At 47.6% G+C, this 20,700-nt stretch overlaps 8 protein-coding genes across 8 annotated transcripts; 5 read left to right on the forward strand and 3 right to left on the reverse strand.

Annotated features, from left to right (window-relative positions):
* The first annotated feature begins 1 nt into the window (after position 1).
* On the forward strand, positions 2-973 carry FOXG_14787 (uncharacterized protein). The gene has a single exon (XM_018394850.1). It carries the CDS (start codon positions 250-252, stop codon positions 967-969), a length of 720 nt encoding a protein of 239 aa, XP_018254460.1. The 5' UTR covers positions 2-249; the 3' UTR covers positions 970-973.
* A 2,031-nt stretch (positions 974-3,004) lies between these two features.
* On the forward strand, positions 3,005-4,912 carry FOXG_14788 (uncharacterized protein). Its single transcript, XM_018394851.1, has one exon. The coding sequence runs from the start codon at positions 3,358-3,360 to the stop codon at positions 4,177-4,179; it is 822 nt and encodes a 273-aa protein (XP_018254461.1). The 5' UTR covers positions 3,005-3,357; the 3' UTR covers positions 4,180-4,912.
* Positions 4,913-5,184: 272 nt separating this feature from the next.
* FOXG_14789 (glutathione S-transferase) lies at positions 5,185-5,948 on the forward strand (the record flags this gene model as incomplete). The annotated part of the gene is made up of 3 exons (XM_018394852.1): positions 5,185-5,389; positions 5,450-5,553; positions 5,604-5,948. The coding sequence occupies 3 exons, from the start codon at positions 5,185-5,187 to the stop codon at positions 5,946-5,948; spliced, it is 654 nt and encodes a 217-aa protein (XP_018254462.1).
* An 864-nt stretch (positions 5,949-6,812) lies between these two features.
* FOXG_14790 (uncharacterized protein) lies at positions 6,813-7,421 on the reverse strand (the record flags this gene model as incomplete). Its single annotated transcript, XM_018394853.1, has 1 exon — positions 6,813-7,421. One exon carries the CDS (start codon positions 7,419-7,421, stop codon positions 6,813-6,815), a length of 609 nt encoding a protein of 202 aa, XP_018254463.1.
* A 4,120-nt stretch (positions 7,422-11,541) lies between these two features.
* On the forward strand, positions 11,542-11,754 carry FOXG_21664 (diaminopropionate ammonia-lyase; the record flags this gene model as incomplete). The annotated part of the gene is made up of 1 exon (XM_018402011.1): positions 11,542-11,754. One exon carries the CDS (start codon positions 11,542-11,544, stop codon positions 11,752-11,754), a length of 213 nt encoding a protein of 70 aa, XP_018254464.1.
* An 894-nt stretch (positions 11,755-12,648) lies between these two features.
* On the reverse strand, positions 12,649-14,587 carry FOXG_14792 (uncharacterized protein; the record flags this gene model as incomplete). Its single annotated transcript, XM_018394854.1, has 3 exons — positions 12,649-12,802; positions 12,880-14,256; positions 14,308-14,587. 2 exons carry the CDS (start codon positions 14,585-14,587, stop codon positions 12,992-12,994), a joined length of 1,545 nt encoding a protein of 514 aa, XP_018254465.1. The 3' UTR covers positions 12,649-12,802; positions 12,880-12,991.
* A 1,810-nt stretch (positions 14,588-16,397) lies between these two features.
* FOXG_21665 (uncharacterized protein) lies at positions 16,398-16,532 on the forward strand (the record flags this gene model as incomplete). Its single annotated transcript, XM_018402012.1, has 1 exon — positions 16,398-16,532. One exon carries the CDS (start codon positions 16,398-16,400, stop codon positions 16,530-16,532), a length of 135 nt encoding a protein of 44 aa, XP_018254466.1.
* An 813-nt stretch (positions 16,533-17,345) lies between these two features.
* Positions 17,346-18,555, reverse strand: FOXG_14793 (protease; the record flags this gene model as incomplete). The annotated part of the gene is made up of 4 exons (XM_018394855.1): positions 17,346-17,458; positions 17,530-17,632; positions 17,684-18,238; positions 18,322-18,555. 4 exons carry the CDS (start codon positions 18,553-18,555, stop codon positions 17,346-17,348), a joined length of 1,005 nt encoding a protein of 334 aa, XP_018254467.1.
* Positions 18,556-20,700: the final 2,145 nt, after the last annotated feature.

Consider the following 20,700-nt stretch of genomic DNA (forward strand, 5'->3'; position numbering starts at 1 on the left):
TTCATTCATACAGACGAGAGCGTTCAATCCCCCGTCGAACCGGAAGACGTTTGGGAAGGCAAAGACAGCATCTTGGAGATAATTTGGACGCAGCTAGTGTGGTTGTTTGTTAAGCTATTCTACGGCAACGATCGTATCTATGGCGATCTTCCCCCACCCAAGCCTCACCTCAAGTCTGCAACTGCAGTGGCAAAGCCAGGAGAGAGAACCGTCACACGCATTTCGTCGTATCGTATCCCAGCAGAAGACATGTCGTCAATACTCAAGGCATGTCGCAAACATCAAACTACCTTTACACCTCTACTCATTACAATGTTTACCATCGTCCTTGGCACCGAATTCTACCCGAACGCAAAGATAGGAGCAACACGCTTCAATTTTGACTTGAGACCCAGCCTTCCCATGTCTCGTGTTGGTGGAGGAACAGCGAATGGAACATTTGTGAATGCAGCAGGAAGCTGGCAGCTTTGGCACAAACTTGGACCATTCCGTCAAGTCCTGGTTACGAAAGGCGATGCCAAGGAGACATCGCTCGACTCCCGCTCTGTATGGAAGCTTGTCAAGGACTATAAGAAAGATATGACACGTGCTATTTCTGGCCAAGCTATAAGATACTGGATCGGGGTGAAGCGACTGGGAACTGACCTAGAGAAAGTGGTTGACAACGGCTTTCCGTCTATATCTCTCCTTCTCAAGCCTACTTTCAGCGTTTCTAACATTGGCTCCTTCGATAATGCTCAGGTAGAGGACGATGAGAAGAGCACAGGGCTTTGGCAAATTGATGATATGCAATTCTCAGCTGGTGCGGTAAATGGCAACCAGGGTACACACGGTGCTATCTTCCATGTTTGCGGTGTTAAAGGGGGGGATACAGTTATTACTGCGACTTATGAAGATGGAATTGTTCTGCGGGAGATGGCCGATAAGATTCTGGAGCGTACCGTTACTAGAATCCTCGAGATAGTCTAATGTGATATATGTTCTTATGTTAGAATAGCTTTTGACACCTCATGACTTGATCCGCATTTCCTTTGTCCCTTGGCCAAGGCTTAATTGAGTGGACAACGCACCGACGCGCATCAAGCAGTCCCGTCGTTGCAATTACACCACGTGGTTCGATTGGGATATACGACGTTTATTCTGCCGGTTTTGTTGTCCAACGCAAGGCTGTTTGCATCTGTCTCTAGTTGCAATCAACAGCAAGAGGATTAGTCGCCTCTTTGCGGTCACAAACGTCTTCACAGGTGAGGATCATGCGTACCGTCCTCGGCCTCGTAGTTTGAGGAGCACCAAAGGCGCATGGGCAGATTTGAAATACTATAAGCCAGTGTGGGGGTAAAGCTGCATCGGCGATAGGAGGTAGTTTGTGCTTCACAGCCCCTGCATCGAAAATAATCAGTAAGCTGCGGATGTGCTCACTAGCGATCAGGTCAGAGTTCAGGTAGCTCTCGATAGAACTTCAAACTTGTCGCCCTGTTCATATTCTCCCAGCAAGACATCAAAACCAACTGGTCTAAAGATCTACTAAGATACACTAAACTTACCTAAGTATTTTCGTCGCTTAGGATAAAGGTCCTAAGTTTTCTTGCCTCACCTAGCAATCCAGACCTCAACGCTTTATGCCCTATGTCAAAGAACTCCAATCATTCAAGGTTTTCCCCCTTTGTCATTTACATCTTACTCCACCTTCTTCACCTTTTGTCTTACGTCAACACTGAAATTATCTCCCACGCCCTCATATCCTTTTGCTATCACCATGGCAGCTATCGCGACCACAGCTTAAATGACATCAACTTAGTTTTCTGACAGGTAGAGATGTCACTGATGATCAGCGCGCGAACCTTCACAAGTACCTCTGGGAAACATATAACGCAACTGAGTATCTCAAATCATTCCCCTTTCTTGTTATCGGATGCCACGGCGGTCCATCAGACGACCCGCCATTTTCGGTAGCTGGGGCTATTGCCATTTGTAGGGATGCCAAGGAATTTGCTTTCATAACTCCTATTGGAGAGTTTGCGCAGGGCGACGAGATCGAAGTCGATGACGATATCCTCGATCAGAGAGTCCGTTGGAAGTACCTTCAAAGGACGTCATCCTTTATCTTGCCAATCTCTGGCCTCAGTGTCAGGGAATCAGTTTCTTATGGACAATGCTTGTGGTGGAGATGCCCCTTGTCAGCAAAGAGGAGCACTTACGTCTTCGTCATAGTTCCTTGATGTGGACAAGCTTTTGTAGGGCTAACACTTTCTCCCCGAGGTACTACGAAGACGCTACCACGTATCCGATCGACCATAAAACACGTATATACACACCATTCCACAACCGCATCACCTGTTCTCTGCTGATAGGAGCTCTTTGTGTAATTCTTTTGAAGTGTTGAACTGTTATCTTGGTAGGGGCTGGTCTGGTATAGATGGCAGGAAGATGAACGTCGAGCGAGCTGGGATGATCTTTGACCTGAAGTGGTTGTTATTTCGAGATGAATCCTGCCCGCTATGCTCACTAACGTGCAAGACTGAGCATACCTTATTCCCCAGGATGTGTCAATGGTACGGAATGCGGAAGATGCTTTGCAAGGCAGAGATTATTGCAACAACAAATTTAAGAGTTTCATTCAATGAACAGGGGCAGGGAATTGTTACTTGCATGAATTGAAGAGCAGCTGATTCAGCTGTCCACTGCCCTGCGCCGAGTTATTTTACTTAATTCTTTAACACGTAATAGCAGCAAAATTCTATTATTAAGCTAAAAGACAGTTAAAAGGGCTTTAATTGCTTTTTCTAATAGAAATAAGTATATAATATATATTCTATAATTGTTATTATTATAAGTAACTCTTTTATTATAACAATAATTTAGGGTAAGGTTCTGCGTAATTGTTATTTCTAGCCTGGGTGCAATCCTTATCTGCGCTTATCTGCTTATCTGTTATCACCCCGCTGGTCCGACAGCCTGAACCAACGCCAAGAAGACACCAAAATCTAACATAGCATTATCAACGCATTAATCCAACCTACAATATACAAGCAACATTGATCATCAAGCACCCTTTGTCGCTCGACGCGAATTTAATTCAAGGACTGCATCTCGAGATGAGCACTACAGTCCGCACGCAGAACAACCCCAGCCAGACGCGTCATCTGCATGGCCCCGTCTGTTTCGCGTCATCGTGCCATTTGTATCTCACCGCGTCTACTGAATTAATCAACTGCAGGCAGCCAACATAACTGCGTTATTTTATTGCCTGACCCTCAAAAGATTGGTCAACGCAATTGACCACCTGCTCTCATTCTCTTCCTCTCCATCATTACCCATCTGTGTTGCGCAACTCAACAACCGCGACCTGTCGACATCATGGCGCGGGAGGAGAGTGGACCGCCGAAGAGGGAATTGGCTGAGAAGGATCAAAGTGCCAGGAACCATCGAGACTCCTCGGTCGAGTCCTGTATCGTCCTGGCCATCTCAACAATCGTCGCTGCACCTCACGTGACACGATCAGCAGATTCCGAGGCATCCATGGGCAAGGAGAGTCCTGTGACGCCAGATGAGCAACCAATCAAATCCGAAGAAGAAGATCGTATCGGCATGCTGATGTCCTTGTCAATGCTTGAGCCCTCTGGCCAGTGCAAAGCAACAACTCCCGAACCACTGGATTTCTCTTGCCACGAACATCAGAAACAGAAGTGCGAGACTCTCCCAATTCTGGTGGATTACGGCATTTCAGAGCAAAGGTTCGAGGAGCCTACAACGGAGGAGAGGTCAGATATTCCTGTAATGAAAGATACACCAGACTCTATACCCTATTTGCTTTTAAGAAGGAATCCTCAGAAGGCTACAGCGACATATCTCGAGACAATCGCCGTTAAGAACAAGATTGCCAAAGAAGAGGAACTACAGAAGAAGCTCCAGGACAAAATGGACTACAACTGCAATGTGATCCTCGATTGCGATGTCAGTATTGACGTTGAGCGTCGTGCAATCGAGAGTGCCAGACGCAGGGGAAGGCCATTTTGGATCCCATGGTCGATGGAACGTCAACGCTACCTTACGTCCAAACGCAAGAACCTTCAGAAGAAAAATGCTGAGATGGAGGGAGTAAGGAAGCGGCGCTGCAAGAAGCTTGATGGACTGATGTCCGAGAAACAAAAACTTGAGGAGGATGTTACTGCATATTGATATGTTGCAAGATAGTGTCAAGATGATGGGGGTTGAATTTGATTGAGGCAAGCTTTCGAATGAGTGATAGAAGGGAGAGTGGTTGTACTGGAGAAGATGGTATGATGAATGAGGACGGGCCTGGCTTAGAAAATGTTATGATGATGAACGAGGAAGAGCCTGCTGAGGCTAAAAGCATACCCCGAGCTACGATCGCCTTTATATGGACTAATGGATGTCACAATCAGGAGGTTTGGTCGGGCACCGGTGATGCAATGGAGCGATGGCAAGAGACTTAAAAATATCTGGTTGGCCGGGCCACTATGGGCAGTTCCACCGGGCCCAGACGGCACCGCTATGAGCGAAGAACCACCTCGACAGGGTGACGCGCGGGGCGGTTGAGCGAGGTGCCGGAGGCTAAGGGACATCGCCGACACTTTGGTACGCGAATGAACGAGAAGTCATCTGCGACAACGAACTGAAAGGACGAGTAGCTCAAGGCTGGTGCCGAGAGGCTAACCGGCCCCGTAGGCACAACGTTATGAAAGACACGTCGACGATGCGCTGGGAAAAGATATGTCGGCCAAGACAGTTTCGGGAAAACACGGACGCGCTATCCTTTATCTCAGGAGGACATCTCGAGCAGAGTCTAGCAACAATAATGCAAAAGCATTACAATATTACACAACTACTAAAAGAAAACCCTTGATCTTTAACAAACACGTGTCAAAGGTCAAGGATCATAATGTTAGCAAGGGATCAACGGCTTGTAAGGTCGGAAGGCAGCGCGCGCTTGTTGGAAATCGCAGACGCTTATAAATCTTGGAGCTTCTACTAGCACGGACTTACAGAAAAGTCCATACCGGACGGACTTAACAAACTATTCATATCTGAGATCGTCCGTCGCCAATTAATGAATTATATATAAACCAGGTCTTGTTGCCGTCACATCATACCTCACATTCACCTCGACCCAATCCATCTCATCAACACAACTCTGCCAGCCACCCTGCCCTATCGATCACAATGGCATTGAAGCTTTACGGACATCCCCAATCGATTTGCACAAAGCGAGTCCGAACAGTCCTTGAAGAGAAGAAGCTTCAGTATGAGTTCATTGTAGTGGATTTCCTTAAGGGAGAACACCTATCTGAGCTATATGGTGCCGAATTTCATCCCTTCAAGAAGATCCCCGTCCTCATCGATGAGGAGTCAGGTGTCAAGGTTTTTGGTAAGATAAAGGAGAAACTCGCAGAATGAGAGATATCAAGAAACTAACAGTCTTTCTCAGAGAGCAGAGCTATAGCTCATTACATTGCCGCCAAATACCGAGATTCTGGGCCTGATCTGAGCCCTTCTGAGGCTGACATCAAGGCGTACGCATCATTCCAGCAAGTATGAGGTCTCCGCTCCCGCCAAAGCCAACTGTCAATTAACTCTCCCAGGGTCTATCCATCGAGCTATCCTATTTCGACGCCAATGTCGGCGTCATCGCCTGGGAAGCAATCTTCAAGCCCATGCTCGGTTACGGTGCTGGCGACGAGGCGACCATTAAGGCCAAACTCACCGCTCTCGATACTGCTCTCGCGGGATATGAACACATCCTCTCGAGGCAGAGCTATCTTGCAGGAGATGATATCACCTTGGCGGATATCTTCCACCTCCCTTATGGATCCTTGGTCGAACAGGCTGGGTTCGGCGAACTTTTGCCCAAGTACCCCTCTGTCCAGGCTTGGTGGAAGCGTCTTCAGGAAAGGGAGAGCTGGAAGAAGGTTAATGCGAGCGAGTAATAATCGCCGCACTATGTGATGCAATTTTTCCTTGCTGTTGAGACGGAAGTATTATTGCTCTATTATTGCCGAATATAGAGATATATATAGGGTTGGCTAAATACGATCTTTTACAGTGAACTTTGGTAAAAGCTAGCGCTATTTATTTTCGTCCTCGTAACCACCGTAGATCAAAAAGAACGTGGGAATCATTGAAGGCCCTACTGGCAACAGGAGAGTAAAATCGAGTGAAGAGCGAGCGTCTCATACGGCCCCGCCCCCGAGCGATGCCAATTGACTCGAAGATACCAACTACGGAAGGCTAACCCGATCAAGAACACTGACCCACACCATCAGCCAACCCGTTTCAAACATGAGCGGTCCAATGATATCGATCCCAGTCATCCTAGACTGTCTCTCCATGGGTTTAAACTTTTGGCAGTGACATCAACCATAAAGCGATCATGCGGACACCATTTATTGCAGGATGCTCTTGATCTTCGGCGCACGTACTTCTTTATATGGTATTGCTTTCTCGGCTATAATGCCAAGAGATGCGAGCATGGTCTGGCTCTTGACTGCAAAGAAATGACAAATAGCGACTCTGCCACTTGCTGTACATCGTGCCACGCGAGATAGACCAGAGTTTAAGGGCCAGATGCATGTCAGGTAAGGCGCTAGCTTCTCCCATTCTATGGATAATGGCTTTACTTCTCCACCGTCTGGTATCGTTCTTAATGCACCTATTCCTATTGGTAGTACCAAGTTTCCTATCGTAACGCGAATCTCCATTGTTGAGTCTGTTCATAATTCTCAAACAAGCCGAAGCTTATGGCAACATTTATCTAAATGATCGATACGCTTATGAGATTTAGACTGTCGGTTTCATTTCTTGAAGAATCCGTTTGCGCGGGCTTTTTGAATGGCGTTGAACCAAATATGCGCCATCTTGTTATACCCGTCATCGTTGGGATGGGTGCCATCCATCAAATCATCAAGATCAGGGCCTTTAGTACTGTACATATCTGCAAGAACTATCCTTTTCCGCTCAGATTCTTTCAATACAACAAGGTCCCGGAGGTAACTGTTGATGTCCAGAACTCGCGAGTTGACTTGCTCGTCCACGTTTACTAGCAGCGTTGACAAGATGACTGTAGAGAGGGGCGAGGTCTTCCATAGATGTTCAAGCAGGTTGTCCATTCGCTCCCGAAAAACGTCAAGTTGATAGTTTTGGATACAGTCGTTGGATCCGGCGTTGATTGTGAAGAGATTTGGCTTGACAGTCGCGACGGATCGTCTAGCTTTATTTTCGATCTGGTCGAGCCGATACCCACGCCATCCTTCGTTTTCGTTGTTATGCATAGACCCAGCCTTGCGTGAGCCAACCATGCTGACTTCATAGCCATTGGAAAGAAGAAGATCTTGCAGGAACTTCCTGTATCCATTTCCATCCGAAGATCCAACGCCATATGTAACTGAGCCTCCCAGTGGCATCAGGCGTAACACTACATTCGGTGGCGTTGCCTGTGTGCTGTAACAAATGGCCGATGCTTGGTCAACCTTATTGCCAATTGTGGAGATTACCCGGATTTGAGAAGGGCATTGCCTCGTGATAAACATCCATCGCGACCAAGATATCAATGGTTGCAAAAGCATTGTTCAGGTGGCAAGGGAAGCAGACGAGGCGGGCCCAAGTTTCTGGGTATTGTGAAGAGGGGTTCTAAGCCCCAATTGGCTAAATGTCCTTTCGGCGCAGAATATCACCGCCGACTCTGGGTCAGCTGACTGTCAACGTGCCAAGTAGTTGCCCATGAAATTGCTGCAATAACCAACGCTCAATGAATGAACTAGCATGCAGCTACAAATGCATGCAAGAGGGATATCAGACAGGGAGCGTAAATAACTCAAAACTGATACAATTTCCTTTGCCTCCCTTTTTACTTTGTCGATGGTTGATAAGAGGCCATCTCTGTCAAAAGTTGGGGAAATGGGGGCCCCATAGGGACACGCCTAGGCGCCTCTCCACTTCTGCACGCGTAGGCGTGCGGATTATGTCAGCCCCCAATTTGGCACAACTCCACAGCTGCATTTCGAGTTTTGAGGCTGGCGGGTTTCAGAATTCCGAGATTCAGAACTGCAATGAATTCCTAATTATCAAGCTGAATACAATTCCTGCTGCTCTTTTCCATCATTCTCAGCCGCCTCCCAGATGTCGCGCATGCCTCTTCTGCTAGAAAAAGGATTGCTTTCCATCTCTGCCGCTACCTGAGCCTCCACCCGATCATCTTCTGCTTTACTCCAATCCAGGTACGCCATCATCTCTTCCTTACTCCAATCTCTAGATCCGGTCGGTGTCGTACAGAGTTTGCCCATCTGCTTCCAGTCAAGACACCACTGGTAGCTTGCTTTGTCATACCGCAAAGGTAGACCTAACGCCCTCCGATACTGCTGGTTAGTTTTGACGCTACCACGAGGCTGCGCCTTATACCAAGCATCTCGAGCAGCAACATATCTCCGATAGATAGCTTGTGGGTCATCATATCTTAGTGTCGGCGCCACTGATGCTGTTGAAGATGATGCTACTGGCGACGTCCCTCCCTGTGTCGATGGTTTTGCTGATGACACTGCCGATGATGCTGCTGTCTCTATACTAACGACAATGCAGCTAGTATCATCCCTGCCAGACCCAGCGTGTCCGGATAATCCTGATGACGGGTCTTCCAGTGGTTCCCCTTCCTGCAAAGATGATACAGATGCAGATGCTGCTGCTGCTGGTCGTGCTTCCTCGGATAATGCTGGCGAGAGTGCCACTGGCATTGCTTCTACCTGTGCTGACGATGATGACAAATACAAAATCCCCTCGTACCGTTGAGGGCATGCCTTTGACGTCATCTTGTGTCCTAATTTGTGGCATCTACTGCATGTAGGTCGTGCTTTTGGCTGCGCTGCTGCCTGGACTGCCTCGAATGCACTTGGCTCTCTCTGAGTGCTCGATTGCGATTTACTTGTGGTAGAATCGGCAGCTATTCGATCAGATCGGTGTCGAGGCTCCAATAGCACCTGATGAACACCATGACGACTTAAATGCCAATGCGGGTGAAAATGCTCTAAGCGAAGGGTTTGGCCTTGCTCTTGTAGAGCCTTGAGAATATGGGCGCAAGGGAGGCCGTGGGATCGAGAGAATGTACCGGTACAACTAGGCAGGTCTTCTTTCATAAGCCGCTTCCGCTGTTCTTCAACTTTGCGTAAAGCCTCGTGAGATATCCAGCCACGTATGGCACTATATAGTGATCCAGAGAGCTCAATTGGTATTCGCATTTGCTGCCTGACTTGGTTGGATCGCAGCTCAGATAATTGATTAAGAAGCGCATGTTTCATAGCTCTCCACGCCTCGAAGAGATCTAGCGTAGATTTCTTGAGGTGGCTCTTAAGGAGCCCATGGATACCCTCAACCCGTGAGGTGACCACATTACCAAAGTGAGGGTGCTGGTCGACCCAGGCCTTAACGAGCTTTTGCTTGTACGGATCGAGCCAGTTGGACTTGATGTAGCCAACCTCTTCGAGATATTGAGGCAGATAGCGCTTTTCAAGCTCTTGTACGCGCTGGTCAAATGCCTGTTCATCTGATGACCTCATAATCGAATGCCAGTGGTTGAAAAAGTCATTCCAATCGCTCAGACCTTGCTGATAGGCCTCAGACCCTTGCTTATGGTGTACGAATGTTGGCTGGCAATAGCGGAGGACCGCCTTATTCGCATGCCACAGGCATAGCAGAGAGATCGAAGACGGAAAGCAGCTCTCTACAGCGTTCATACAGGCCTTATCACGGTCAGTCAGAATAACAGATGGAAACCTTGTGTTGCAGAGTTCATACAGGGACCTGAGCCGGTCCAAGGCCCATATGAAGTCCTGCTCAGCCTCGCCATTAAGGAATGCGAAGGCGATACAGAAGGATCGCTGACAGGCATCAACACCAATCATATCAAGCAGCGGCATTCCATATTTGTTCGTTTTGTATGTGCAGTCCAAGAAAAGTAGATCTGGGTAAGCCTTCAAGTATGCCAATGACTCCGGATGGGCGAACAACACCGCCGTGATTCGGTTATCTGAGTCAAGCTGCATCCGGTTCCAGAACCCTTCCTTGTCTAGCTGGTTAGCAAAAGCATGTATAGTGCTCTGACCCTCACAGAGCTCTCGTTTGCTATCTGCGATACGGTTGTAGATATCTTGCTGGGTTGCAATGGTATTCGAGTTCTGGCGAATATAAGTCCTGATATCTTTTGGCGCTACACCAGCGTTCGTAAGGCGGCTGATTGTTGACCTGTCCACATCCGAGAGCTGCCGATGGACTGGGTGCGCCGATTTGTGCCAACTTGGTTCATGGTTGTGTGAAGAAAATTGTGGATCCGGTCGATGCCTTAAAGACCAAGTCGTCTTATCTAGGGATTCCTTCGCGATGATAGAGAACCGGCAGTTGGTTCCTCGCGTAGTAGTCTTGCGCTGGCGCTCCCTTGAGGCGCTTGGTGGCCGACACCATCGATCACATGCGTATGTGATAATCTGCCTGCCGCTGGTTGATCGCGACGATCTCCCAGTTATGAACGCGTATCCTCTTGGTGCTGCCCATTCATTGATAGCTGTGAGTAGAGCCTCTCGCGAGTTGTACGTGCCCTCTGGCGGAAGCACATCATCAGAAAATGCCGTCTGCGCCATAACGGCAACCCCTGAAAACTACGGTTGTGGTTAGCAATGGCAGCAATAGCCGCAGCCCCTGAGAAATGCAGCTGTGGAGTTGTGCCAAATTGGGGGCTGACATAATCCGCACGCCTACGCGTGCAGAAGTGGAGAGGCGCCTAGGCGTGTCCCTATGGGGCCCCGGGGAAATGCTTGTTATTAATAAGCAGAGCCGGAGACTAGTCACAACGCTGATGTCCAATTAAATTCGCTGAAACAAGACTTGTCAACCCCACTCCAAAACCAGTCTGTTTATGACCAGCTGTGATTAGTGAAAGGCGTAGCAATTCGGTCTCGGCTTCCAGGGATGTCAACGGGAAGCATGGACTTTTTCCACCGGGCACGATGGTCACGATGGACGGGCATGATGAACCTGCGCTCGGACGGGGCACTGATACAGCTGATCAAGAACGCATCATAAAATGTTTAGAAGAACAGACATTGCTGATCCATTCAGACCTCAACGCATTTTGTCTTATCATCTTCAGAAACAAACATCACTATGCACGTCACCACAAAATACAGTCATTTTCTCAACAAGACACGTCTTGACGAATACAAAGAGATTGTCGCAGCCATTTGGTGCCTCTCTTAGATCCTTGAAAGCGCTTGATGCCCCGTACGTTGTGTTTAAGATCCTCGCCGAGGAAGTCTTTTCGAAAACTGGCGTTGGGCCGACGTCAGAGGAGCTTTGAATGGGGAAGTATAAGATAAAGCGTTACAGTCTGTGTTGCCACAGACGGAAACCAGGATCGAGGTCTCGCTTATGGGGCCAAGATCTTTGTCTGTCGCTGTGTGGACTATATTCATAATTATGTCAGCCCCGGACGTCCTGGAATGATGAAGGACTTGGGGCGCTATTGTTGCTCGCGTAACGAGAATGAACGGATGGCGTTTCGTGAGCAGCACTTGGAGCGACTTTGATAACAGCATTGTGCAAAACGTCAGGAATGCTTACATGGTCGTTGTGGAGGAGGCACTTAAGGTGATTCTTGCCGTGGAGAACATCATGCATGCTTTTGTTTGCGGTGGTGTCGGCAGTATCGCAGCGGCCGTATTCCTTAGCTTCTTCACTCGCTTCTCTCGGATCTAACAGTTAAACCAAGGCAAAGTCCTAACCCCTCCGAGGTTTATCGTGGTTGAACCCAAGGAAACCAGATTGTTTGTTCCAAAGCGCCAAAAAGGGAGACATATGTCTCTCTGAAAGAAATCTTCGTACGCTGATGGCGGGCTTGGCTTGCCGCGGTCCATCGCTTTTTAATGGAGCCCAGTCATCGAGATATTACTTAAGCGTCTCAGCTAGAATTGCATCTGCCTTGCTGGGACTTACATTAGCAGCCTTCCTCACGCTCACGGCCAGCAGTTTATCGTAGAATTGTGCTGTTGCAGCCACGCCTCATTTTTCAATTTGGCCGATATGGGCTTCATGACTTGTTTTAATCAAGTAAATATCTAGTAGGGATCCAGAGCCAGGTCTCTCAAGCTTTTCATCCACGGGATACTTACAGGCTCTTCCAGAGCCAGGAAACTTGTTCTATAGAAGCTGACAAGAGAATATGAACCATAGCCAGGTTAGGCACAAGACCAAGCAGAAGTCGTCGCCAGCCTTCAATGCCATGCCTATCGGATCAACGCTGACTGGGTCCGAATTGGGTAATAGATTGAAGTTTCTTCCGTATTCGGGCCTCGCGACTGCTGTGCTGAAAGTGGCTGTCTCGTCCACTATGAGAGATGACCGAAAGTGGGGCTGTCGGCAGAATGATATATCGCCGAACGCATCAGCTACGTCAGTACTTGCTGGCCACAAGGTTAAACTTTAGGCTGCAAAGACAGGTGATTAGGAGAACCCACTAACACTTCTCGTAGGTTTTGAGATGGGCTGTTGGTGGGATGAACGATGGTAAGCATGATTCATTGTAGGATAGTAATATTGCATGAGGATGTCTTAGATATCGCATCGTAAGGGAAATGACAAAGCTTCGAAAATGGCCAGCAATCTTGCAATTGTTTCGGCATGAAAACGACATACAACCTCCTCAAGAATTCTCTCCAAGCTCTCATGTCTAACAAGTCCAGACTAGGTTCTCGTCACTGGTAGCTTCAAAATCCAACAGTCATCAGCTGTAGGTCAAGTACCCCTGCTACACCGCATCAGTACAATTCCACCATGGCAGAGCATCTAATTCCGGCAGACATGGCCTGCTCCCAGAGTTCTCACCTTAACCATCTTGCCCAGCGCACCTGGTATCGATGTCATGCAAGGCGCCATGCAAGAATAAGACTGACCGAGAGGCAGACAAAGATTAGTCCAAAGAGTTGATAAAGAAAGCTCAGCATAGCGGCGCAAAGTGATAATTGATTGCCATGGCTAGCGCGGCCAAGTCTCTGTTTTCGGGATACGCATCAACGCTGATAAGATTGGGATACGTCGATGGAGACATTCTCGGCCAAAGTAACTCAATGAGGGCGCGGTTGGCCTGCTTGGCATTTAAAATTACAGGGTTTAGACGCTGGGTCAGGAACCATGAGAGCAGAAACATTCTTGACTCCGGGGATGTCCGTTGCTTTTTCATCTTGGTCAACTGATCGACGACCATCTTCTTCTGGTTTTTTGTTTCGGCGTAGCTGTCGTACAGAGGGAATTGGGATCGGTTGAAAAATCCCTTGTCTGCAAATGCAGAAGTGTCGACTGGGACTTTGGTGTTATACTCTTCAGACCCTGCGGAGAATTTCTTATAGACTATGTCGTCTATAACAATAATAACAGCTGCACGGCCTGCGATGAATTCAGAGACCCGGAGATTCGTAATGTCATCTTCTTTGCCCCGGTTCTCGACGCGGTAGTTGATTCTCTCCAGCTTCATCATCACCTCTTCCCATTCTTTCTGGGTCATCTTTGCGTTTTTCTTGCCTTTAAAGGTGTCCGAGTTTAAACCGTGGTCAACATTTACAATGATGAGCTCCTTGTTACGCTTGGTAAAATCGTTCAAGCTGTTAATAATGTCATCGAGGTACTCGCCATTGCCGCCGTGCCAGTTGCCAAGATCAAACCCAAAGTGGCCAGTTGCCCACTTGCCACCAGTCTTGGACGGACGAATGTCCAACCAGCGAGCACCGTATTTCAGCTGCATTGATATGTTGAGCTCCTGGTTTTTAGTGTTCCAGGCTGAGCCTAAATATGATCCTCGATGGAAACGAGACATGCCTGAATTGTGTGTTCCGGGTATAGCCAGCATCCGGAGTGTGAGGCATGCGATCCTGGGGTAGATGGAGTGCATCCAGTCTTCAGGGGGGTTGGTTGAAACAAGCCATGGCCAAACTGAAGGGTTGCGAGGATCCTCCTCAGAGCTGGCGATGATAAAGGGGAAGTTATTATCCCAATGCCATTCCAGCTTGTGAAACGAGCCACGCTTGTTGTTCAGAGTCTTGAGTCTTGTGAACCGGATGCCAGCACCAGGGTACCCATTTTTTCCAAACTTGCCCGAGTATTTAAGTTCGAAATCGGGACGGCCAGGCAGGTCTTTAAATTTGTAGCTTGCTTCACCAGCGTCGTCGATATGACCTTTTCCCTGAATGTAGATTCTGTTAGACGTGCCTAGCGCCTGATCAGTTTTACCAAACTAATACTAAAATAAGGGTTTCTCACCTGGTCTAATGATTTCGGGAAAATTGAATTGATTCATCTGATAGCTCCTTTTCCTAGTCAAAGTCATATTCCAAGGTGTTGCGTTGACAAGAAGGAAATAAGATCCCTGCTTAAAACAACGACGCTCAAGTTGTTCCAACACGTGATCCCCCGGAGTTTCAACATTTGAGTGCTCACTGTGGGATCGAACCTCGACGGCATGGGTAAGTAGCTCGGTGGGCGGCGCAGCAATGGTGAAGCCAGTTAGAGCAGAGACATATAACAAGAAGCGACCCAGCATCCTGAAGGAAATGTAACGCCGCAATGCAAAGACAAAGAACGTCTTATTTATGAATCAGGGCGAAGCAAGGGCAATATATATTTGAATCCAAGAAACATGACTGGGAGCGGGGGACCTGGCCCTCTTTGAGGGAACTTCATTGGGTTTTTAATTGTGTTTTCCCTTGCCATGTTTAACTTCATCAGTAGCCACTTTTGGGGGATTAAGCTTCTTATATTCCTGGCCACGAGATTTAACTTCAGGCTACCAGAATGGTGATGAGCACACGATATTCCTTTTCGCAAAAGAAGGTTCTACCCAAAAACCTTCGACGATGCACCCAGCCTCACCGTCGCGGCAAGCCATTTGCCGCGCCTGTATAAGACAAGATACACCGCACGCTTCGAGACCTTGACCGTATTGGCGAATCGAAAACCAGGACGTTTCAAGCCACGGAAGATATCAGCGCCAATTACTGTCACAAGAAGCTGTGGTAAGCGCGTGAGGCGTCTTCGGCTACCTCATAAATATTCAGACTTATTGATGGAGCGGGGAAAACTCAACGTGGCGGAAGTAGACTAGACTCGAACACGCAGGCCATAGTTTGGTAGGACTGGGATAATGTTGAGGGGTTGTAAGAAGCCTCAACCGTGGCACAACGGTAAAGAACTCAAATTGACATATATGAGAAGTTCACTCGGTGCCCTCACTGACATCTAAGATGCGAAAAGCCAGTCTGTTGGAGCTCGGGGTCAATTCGAGACTAGGCTTTTAGCCAAACAAAGCTTCGTCAAATGACCTCGAGGAGAAAGAATACATGACCCTTGAGTTTGGCTTGCACCAAGATTCCTTGGCGATCTGCCGATTTGGGGTTGTTTTTTATCTTCCTCCCTAGAATGAATCACAGATGGCTTGGATCTAAACGTCAAATTTGGACCCCGCATGCTCCTTGTGGTTGTATAATGATGAGTGGTATCCATGACATTGGATGATGCTAACTGTGGCTTTTTCACCTTGACTCCTGAATCTAATTGAGAATCAGATGGCGTGGCGCGCTTCGATGATGATTTGTCATTTTTGATGGGGTACTCTCTCCGATTTCGTTTATCTTATCTATTCTCCGTGCACATGCTGTTGAACATACGCAGCAATATTAACTTTCCGCAGCTCCTCATCCTCAAGCTCCTTGCCAAGCTCAGACTGTTTCCATTTCACTTCGGCAAAGGGCAGCGAGTACACTGCATCAGTATGGAATGTGGATTAAGTCTCTTTCTTGAGCATCCTTGCGAGCCAATCCGAGCCATAAATCCCGTGTACGCATCATCCTCTGATTTCAAATGACCGCTTCAACTCTATTCAAAAAGTCGCAAATAGCTTGACTGCCATGTTTTATTGGCATGGAGATATTCAGCGTATCATCTATGTCTCTGCCATCTTATCCACGGCCAGTAACAACCTTTCTCCAGATTTCTTCGCGGTGAGTACCGTCCAGGAGATTCCAATAAGCAAGTCAAGGCTGAATACGAAATCTTAACAAACGGTATATATCAACGTGCTTGATAGTGGCGGAGACTGCTGGTGCGTTGGATTTGCTTATACCTGGCATATTCATACGGCTGATGTCTAACCAACGCATGCATAAATCAGTCGACGGAGTTTGCCGACAGGTCCAAGGATGCAAATATTTACATTATTTCGTATCGCAAGCCACAATGACGAACTTTGAAATCAACTTTTCCGTTCTTCAAAATCAGGTCAAAGGATGCGTTCCGAATGTAGATACTTCCCAGAGTCTAATGCCCTCACAAGACATCTTTCAGCCTGCCAAGCCATGCGTAAGGTTAAGCTAAGAGATATGTGGAACTTGCCGACCTTCAGAAGAATCGAGCCGCAAAAGAACGCCTTATCGAGTGTGCAAAGGACCTTTGGCATGAGCTTGAAGATGACGTGTTCGAGAACCTGCTGAGTTCGATGACTGCGCGAATGCAGGCGTATTTCAGCGTAGATGGGTGCTATACTAAGTATTGATGGAATTTACCCTGATGTATAGCCTTTAGGATTCATTTTTATTTAGCTTTCAATTTAATACGAACTTATTTGAGTGCAAAATGCGAAGTCAAAGGTTGCGTGGTCATAGGGACAAGATGGGTGGATCCGGAAGTTGTTGGAACTTTTGCACGCCCACTGTAGCTATCATAGAACTTTGGGTATATAAAAGGAAAGACGAAGAAAGAAGGAGGAAATCATCGAGTTTCACATGACGAGCTGCGTGAGTAGCAAAAACGGGCTATGTGAATAGCACGACTCTTTGTGTCAACCCTACACGTATAATGTGTACTCCATGTATCCGTACACGGCCGAGTCTCATGTTCCGCAGCTCTACCTGTAGAACATTGAGTATACCTAAGTATCTCCAGGATTCCAGCATCGTAGAAAGCAATCAATCATACCATAATTGTCTGAAGAATACCACCCCGTGATTTCCAATCTGTCCCTGAGTTGCACGGAAAGCCCCTAGGCAAAGAAATCATCCGATATCGCAAACTACACATCCGTAGTACTAGTGGTATTGTGCACCAACGCGTTGATTGTCCTGTCTTTGGCACTTCCAGGACCAATTCCAGTGATGTCGCCTTTATCGGCAAGAATCAGAATCTTTGACATCACCTGGGAAGAGTCGCGGTCATTCCAAGTGGCATCACTCAGAAGGCAGCAAGCAATGCCAGCTACATGTGGAGTCGCTGCAGTGGAAGCTAGTTAGCTTCATGGTTACTGTTTTCTAGGCTTTAAAGAAGTACTTGCCCATAGACGTGCCACTGATTGTCCTAGTTGCTGTTGGGCTACCCTTCCAGCATGAGAGAATATCGACGCCAGGAGCGGCAATATCGATCACTATGTCGCTCTGTTAGCAACAACTAAGCCCTAATGCAGCATTCAGTCTTGAGAGCCCATTAATGACGTACTCTTTCCGAAGCCTGAGAAGGGGGCAAACGCATCCATGATATCTGTTGCACCGACAGTGATGGCAAGCGGCTCGCGAGCAGGAGACTGGACCTCAGCCGGCAGCTGGTCTCTGTTTAGCAGGTAGATCATCTCTATCGTACGTAGCAAACTTACAGACGAATTTCCGGCAGCAACACAAACCACCACCCCATGGCGGACAGTGGACGCAACGGCACCATCCAAAGCTTCACTGGCTCCGCCTCCCAAACTCATGTTCACCACGGCGCGGCCTTCGATTCCGTGCGAATCGACGTCGCCGACGACCCATTCAAGCGCCTTGATGATGTCACTAGTCTGCGCAAACCCGGTTACATCACTGAACACCTTGACGGCTACGATGCTTGCTCTCTTGGCCACCCCGTATGCCCGGCTTCCGATTGTGCCCGCGACATGAGTGCCATGGCCCTGCACGTCCTCATCGCTTGCACTGCCGTCGGACACGAATACGGGCCCCTTGGTAGCCCGTCTCTCAAATTCGACGTGCTGATCGTTGATGCCAGTGTCGATGACGTACGCCACAGTGCCAGCGCCGGCTGCGTCGTCCCTGTATGTGTAACTGTAAGGGGGGTTGCCAACTCGGGCGCGTGTCGAAATCCGTCCCAAACCCCACGGTGCGTCAGGTTGAAACTGGCAGTGGCGGTAGAGCTGCTCTGGCTCAATGCCAAGAACCTAGAGTGTGGAGGAAAACGCAGTCAGCAACATGACGAGATCATCTGGCAGAGAACTGGCATGCGGTTCTCTCATTCACATACCTCAGGCATCTTCTCTAACTCAGCTTTGGTGGCGTCATCGAACTTGGCAGAGTAGCCTTTCAACTCGCGAAAGTGGAACTGCTGACTGACCTGCACATTGAAGGGAGTAGTGGGGTCCACCGTCATGTCGTCCAACTTCGACAAATGCTCGCTCTGCATTAACTCCGCCGTCAGGTTCGGTTTGACCATGACGACCCACTGATTCGGCAGGATGTTGTTCTGTTGGGTATCCATTATGGACCTTTTGATTGATTGTTGGTGATCTGGAAAAGACCTAAAGGAATGGGAATGAAGTAAAGTTTGATCTGTGGTCTTTGTTTAATGTAATTATTGCGGTTGATAAGTTCAGAGTAAAGGAAGGAAGATGGGCTACCGCGCTTCTTATACTTTTTCTGGTTCCCAAATGAGTCTAACAGGGTCAAGGGTCGTTGCTGATTGTATATATTGGGCTACTTCTCGACAACCAGTTGGATGCCAACATTAGTTAAACTTCAATATATTACACTAGAGCAATACGCCTCCTCGTAACATTATTAATGGCCTGCAGATTTAAGACAAAGTCTTAGCTGATATTATGTACTAAGGTGCTGTTACATAGTTCAATGGCTTTTGACCTTATCTAAGCTGCTTAATCCCCTACTTCGGAGGAGCTTCAGGAATACAGGTTAGGTGAGAAACAGTTACCGGTTGAGACACTTCAGAATATAAACGCACTCTTGGCTATTAATCAAAACAACCTGCTAATTCTGTTACGATTCTACTCGTAAATGAGGAGCCAGAGTTAGGCTATGTAAAAAGAGTATAATACGGTGCTTTTTGGAGTAGGGCTAAATAAAGCTTGGGGACCAATTGTATCCTTAAGATCAATTAGGTATCAGGCTTACTGGTAACGTCCGTTTTTCAACGGCTGTCATCCGTATTAGTGACGAAACCTTTAGTCATTTAGGGATCATCACAAGTAAGCCAGAGCAAGCTTATTTATTTTCCGCTGCAGGGTTTCGGCATTTGGGAAGCGTCAACGTTACATCCGGCATTGGAACACAGCTGTAATAGAGTGATCCCACTATCTATCCTGTCGAGTTAATGTGTGTTGTTGCCCCGCCCCCAAGCGACGTCTGTGCGGAGAGACAGAGTGTGTCTCCTGCTCGTAATCGAAGGCTCTAATTTAGTCGCAGAAGAGGTCGAGGAGCAGTAATAGTACTGCTGCTATGTTTGTGCTATTTCATTATCCAATGCCATTAGAATCAAAGATGCAATCCTGGCGTAAAAATGGCCGACGTAAGCGCTACCTTTGTTAGCAAATACGAGCATAGTGATGAAGTCAGTCGCAGCCCTCAACTTGTACTTCGATATCATCAGGTTGTACCGCTTCACATCCCCTCTTGATTAAGATAGGTCCAAATGTAGCTAGGTAGTCGACGTACTTCTCGTTTTAAGCATATGTAAACCTTCAATGCTCTTCGGCTTTTATATTCTTAGCTAGTTACACGTCAAAGGCGGTGCCTGCACGACTTGCTTACTTGAGGTTGTTTTGGCTGCATAGTTCTACTTGGGCCTGGCATGATACCTTTAATCATATGACTCGATCGAAACCATGTGATCCCTTCTCCTCAGGATGTAGATGATCCTGCATCTGCATTGCGGCCGCCCTGCTTGCCCACAACTTCGGGCCAGCCACTGATCCTAGGACATGTCGTCATAAGGCGAAACAACACAAGCTTCTATACGATTTCGCTATCACATCGACCCCTCTCTGTCCCTCCTAATCCTATCACTCTACTCCCTTCAATCCATAAATCCACTTAAATTCACCACCAACATCAATAAGATTCTACGACCAGACCCTCGCTCAACTGCCGATATTCCCCTTCCTTCATGAGTTTGAGGGGACAATGACCAAAACTTTAAGTGTCTCCAAATCAAGTGGATAAAATGTTTTGAAAGCAGCAGCATGACGATGAGCACGGTCACCGAGAACTTAATTTCTATGGCTCTGCCAAATTGCTGCGCTACAGTTGAGCTACAGTGTGCAACTTAAATCTAACCTCAAACTTTTATTATACGGCAAGTCTAAAATAAGAACTTACGCTCCAAACATAAACCTCTTACCGCTATCGCATCCTCGAATTATTCGTATTATGCTACGGTTACCTTTTCTACCTCCTTATATAACCTAAATATAGAACAATGAATTTTGTACTAAATCATCCTGATTTCATTCTTACTGTCTTGTCCCCAAGCTCGAAAAGCAAGAATCGTAATGATGACAGACCGGCGCTTGCTCCTTATTCGTATTCAGTAGAGGCTTCCTAGCATTTTGTTCATAATCCACCACCACCGCACGTACTTGGTCTGCTTCTTGCAAGGTTCATCGCCACC

This window comes from Fusarium oxysporum, chromosome 12, assembly GCF_000149955.1.
Source record: "Fusarium oxysporum f. sp. lycopersici 4287 chromosome 12, whole genome shotgun sequence".
NCBI lineage: Eukaryota > Fungi > Ascomycota > Sordariomycetes > Hypocreales > Nectriaceae > Fusarium > Fusarium oxysporum.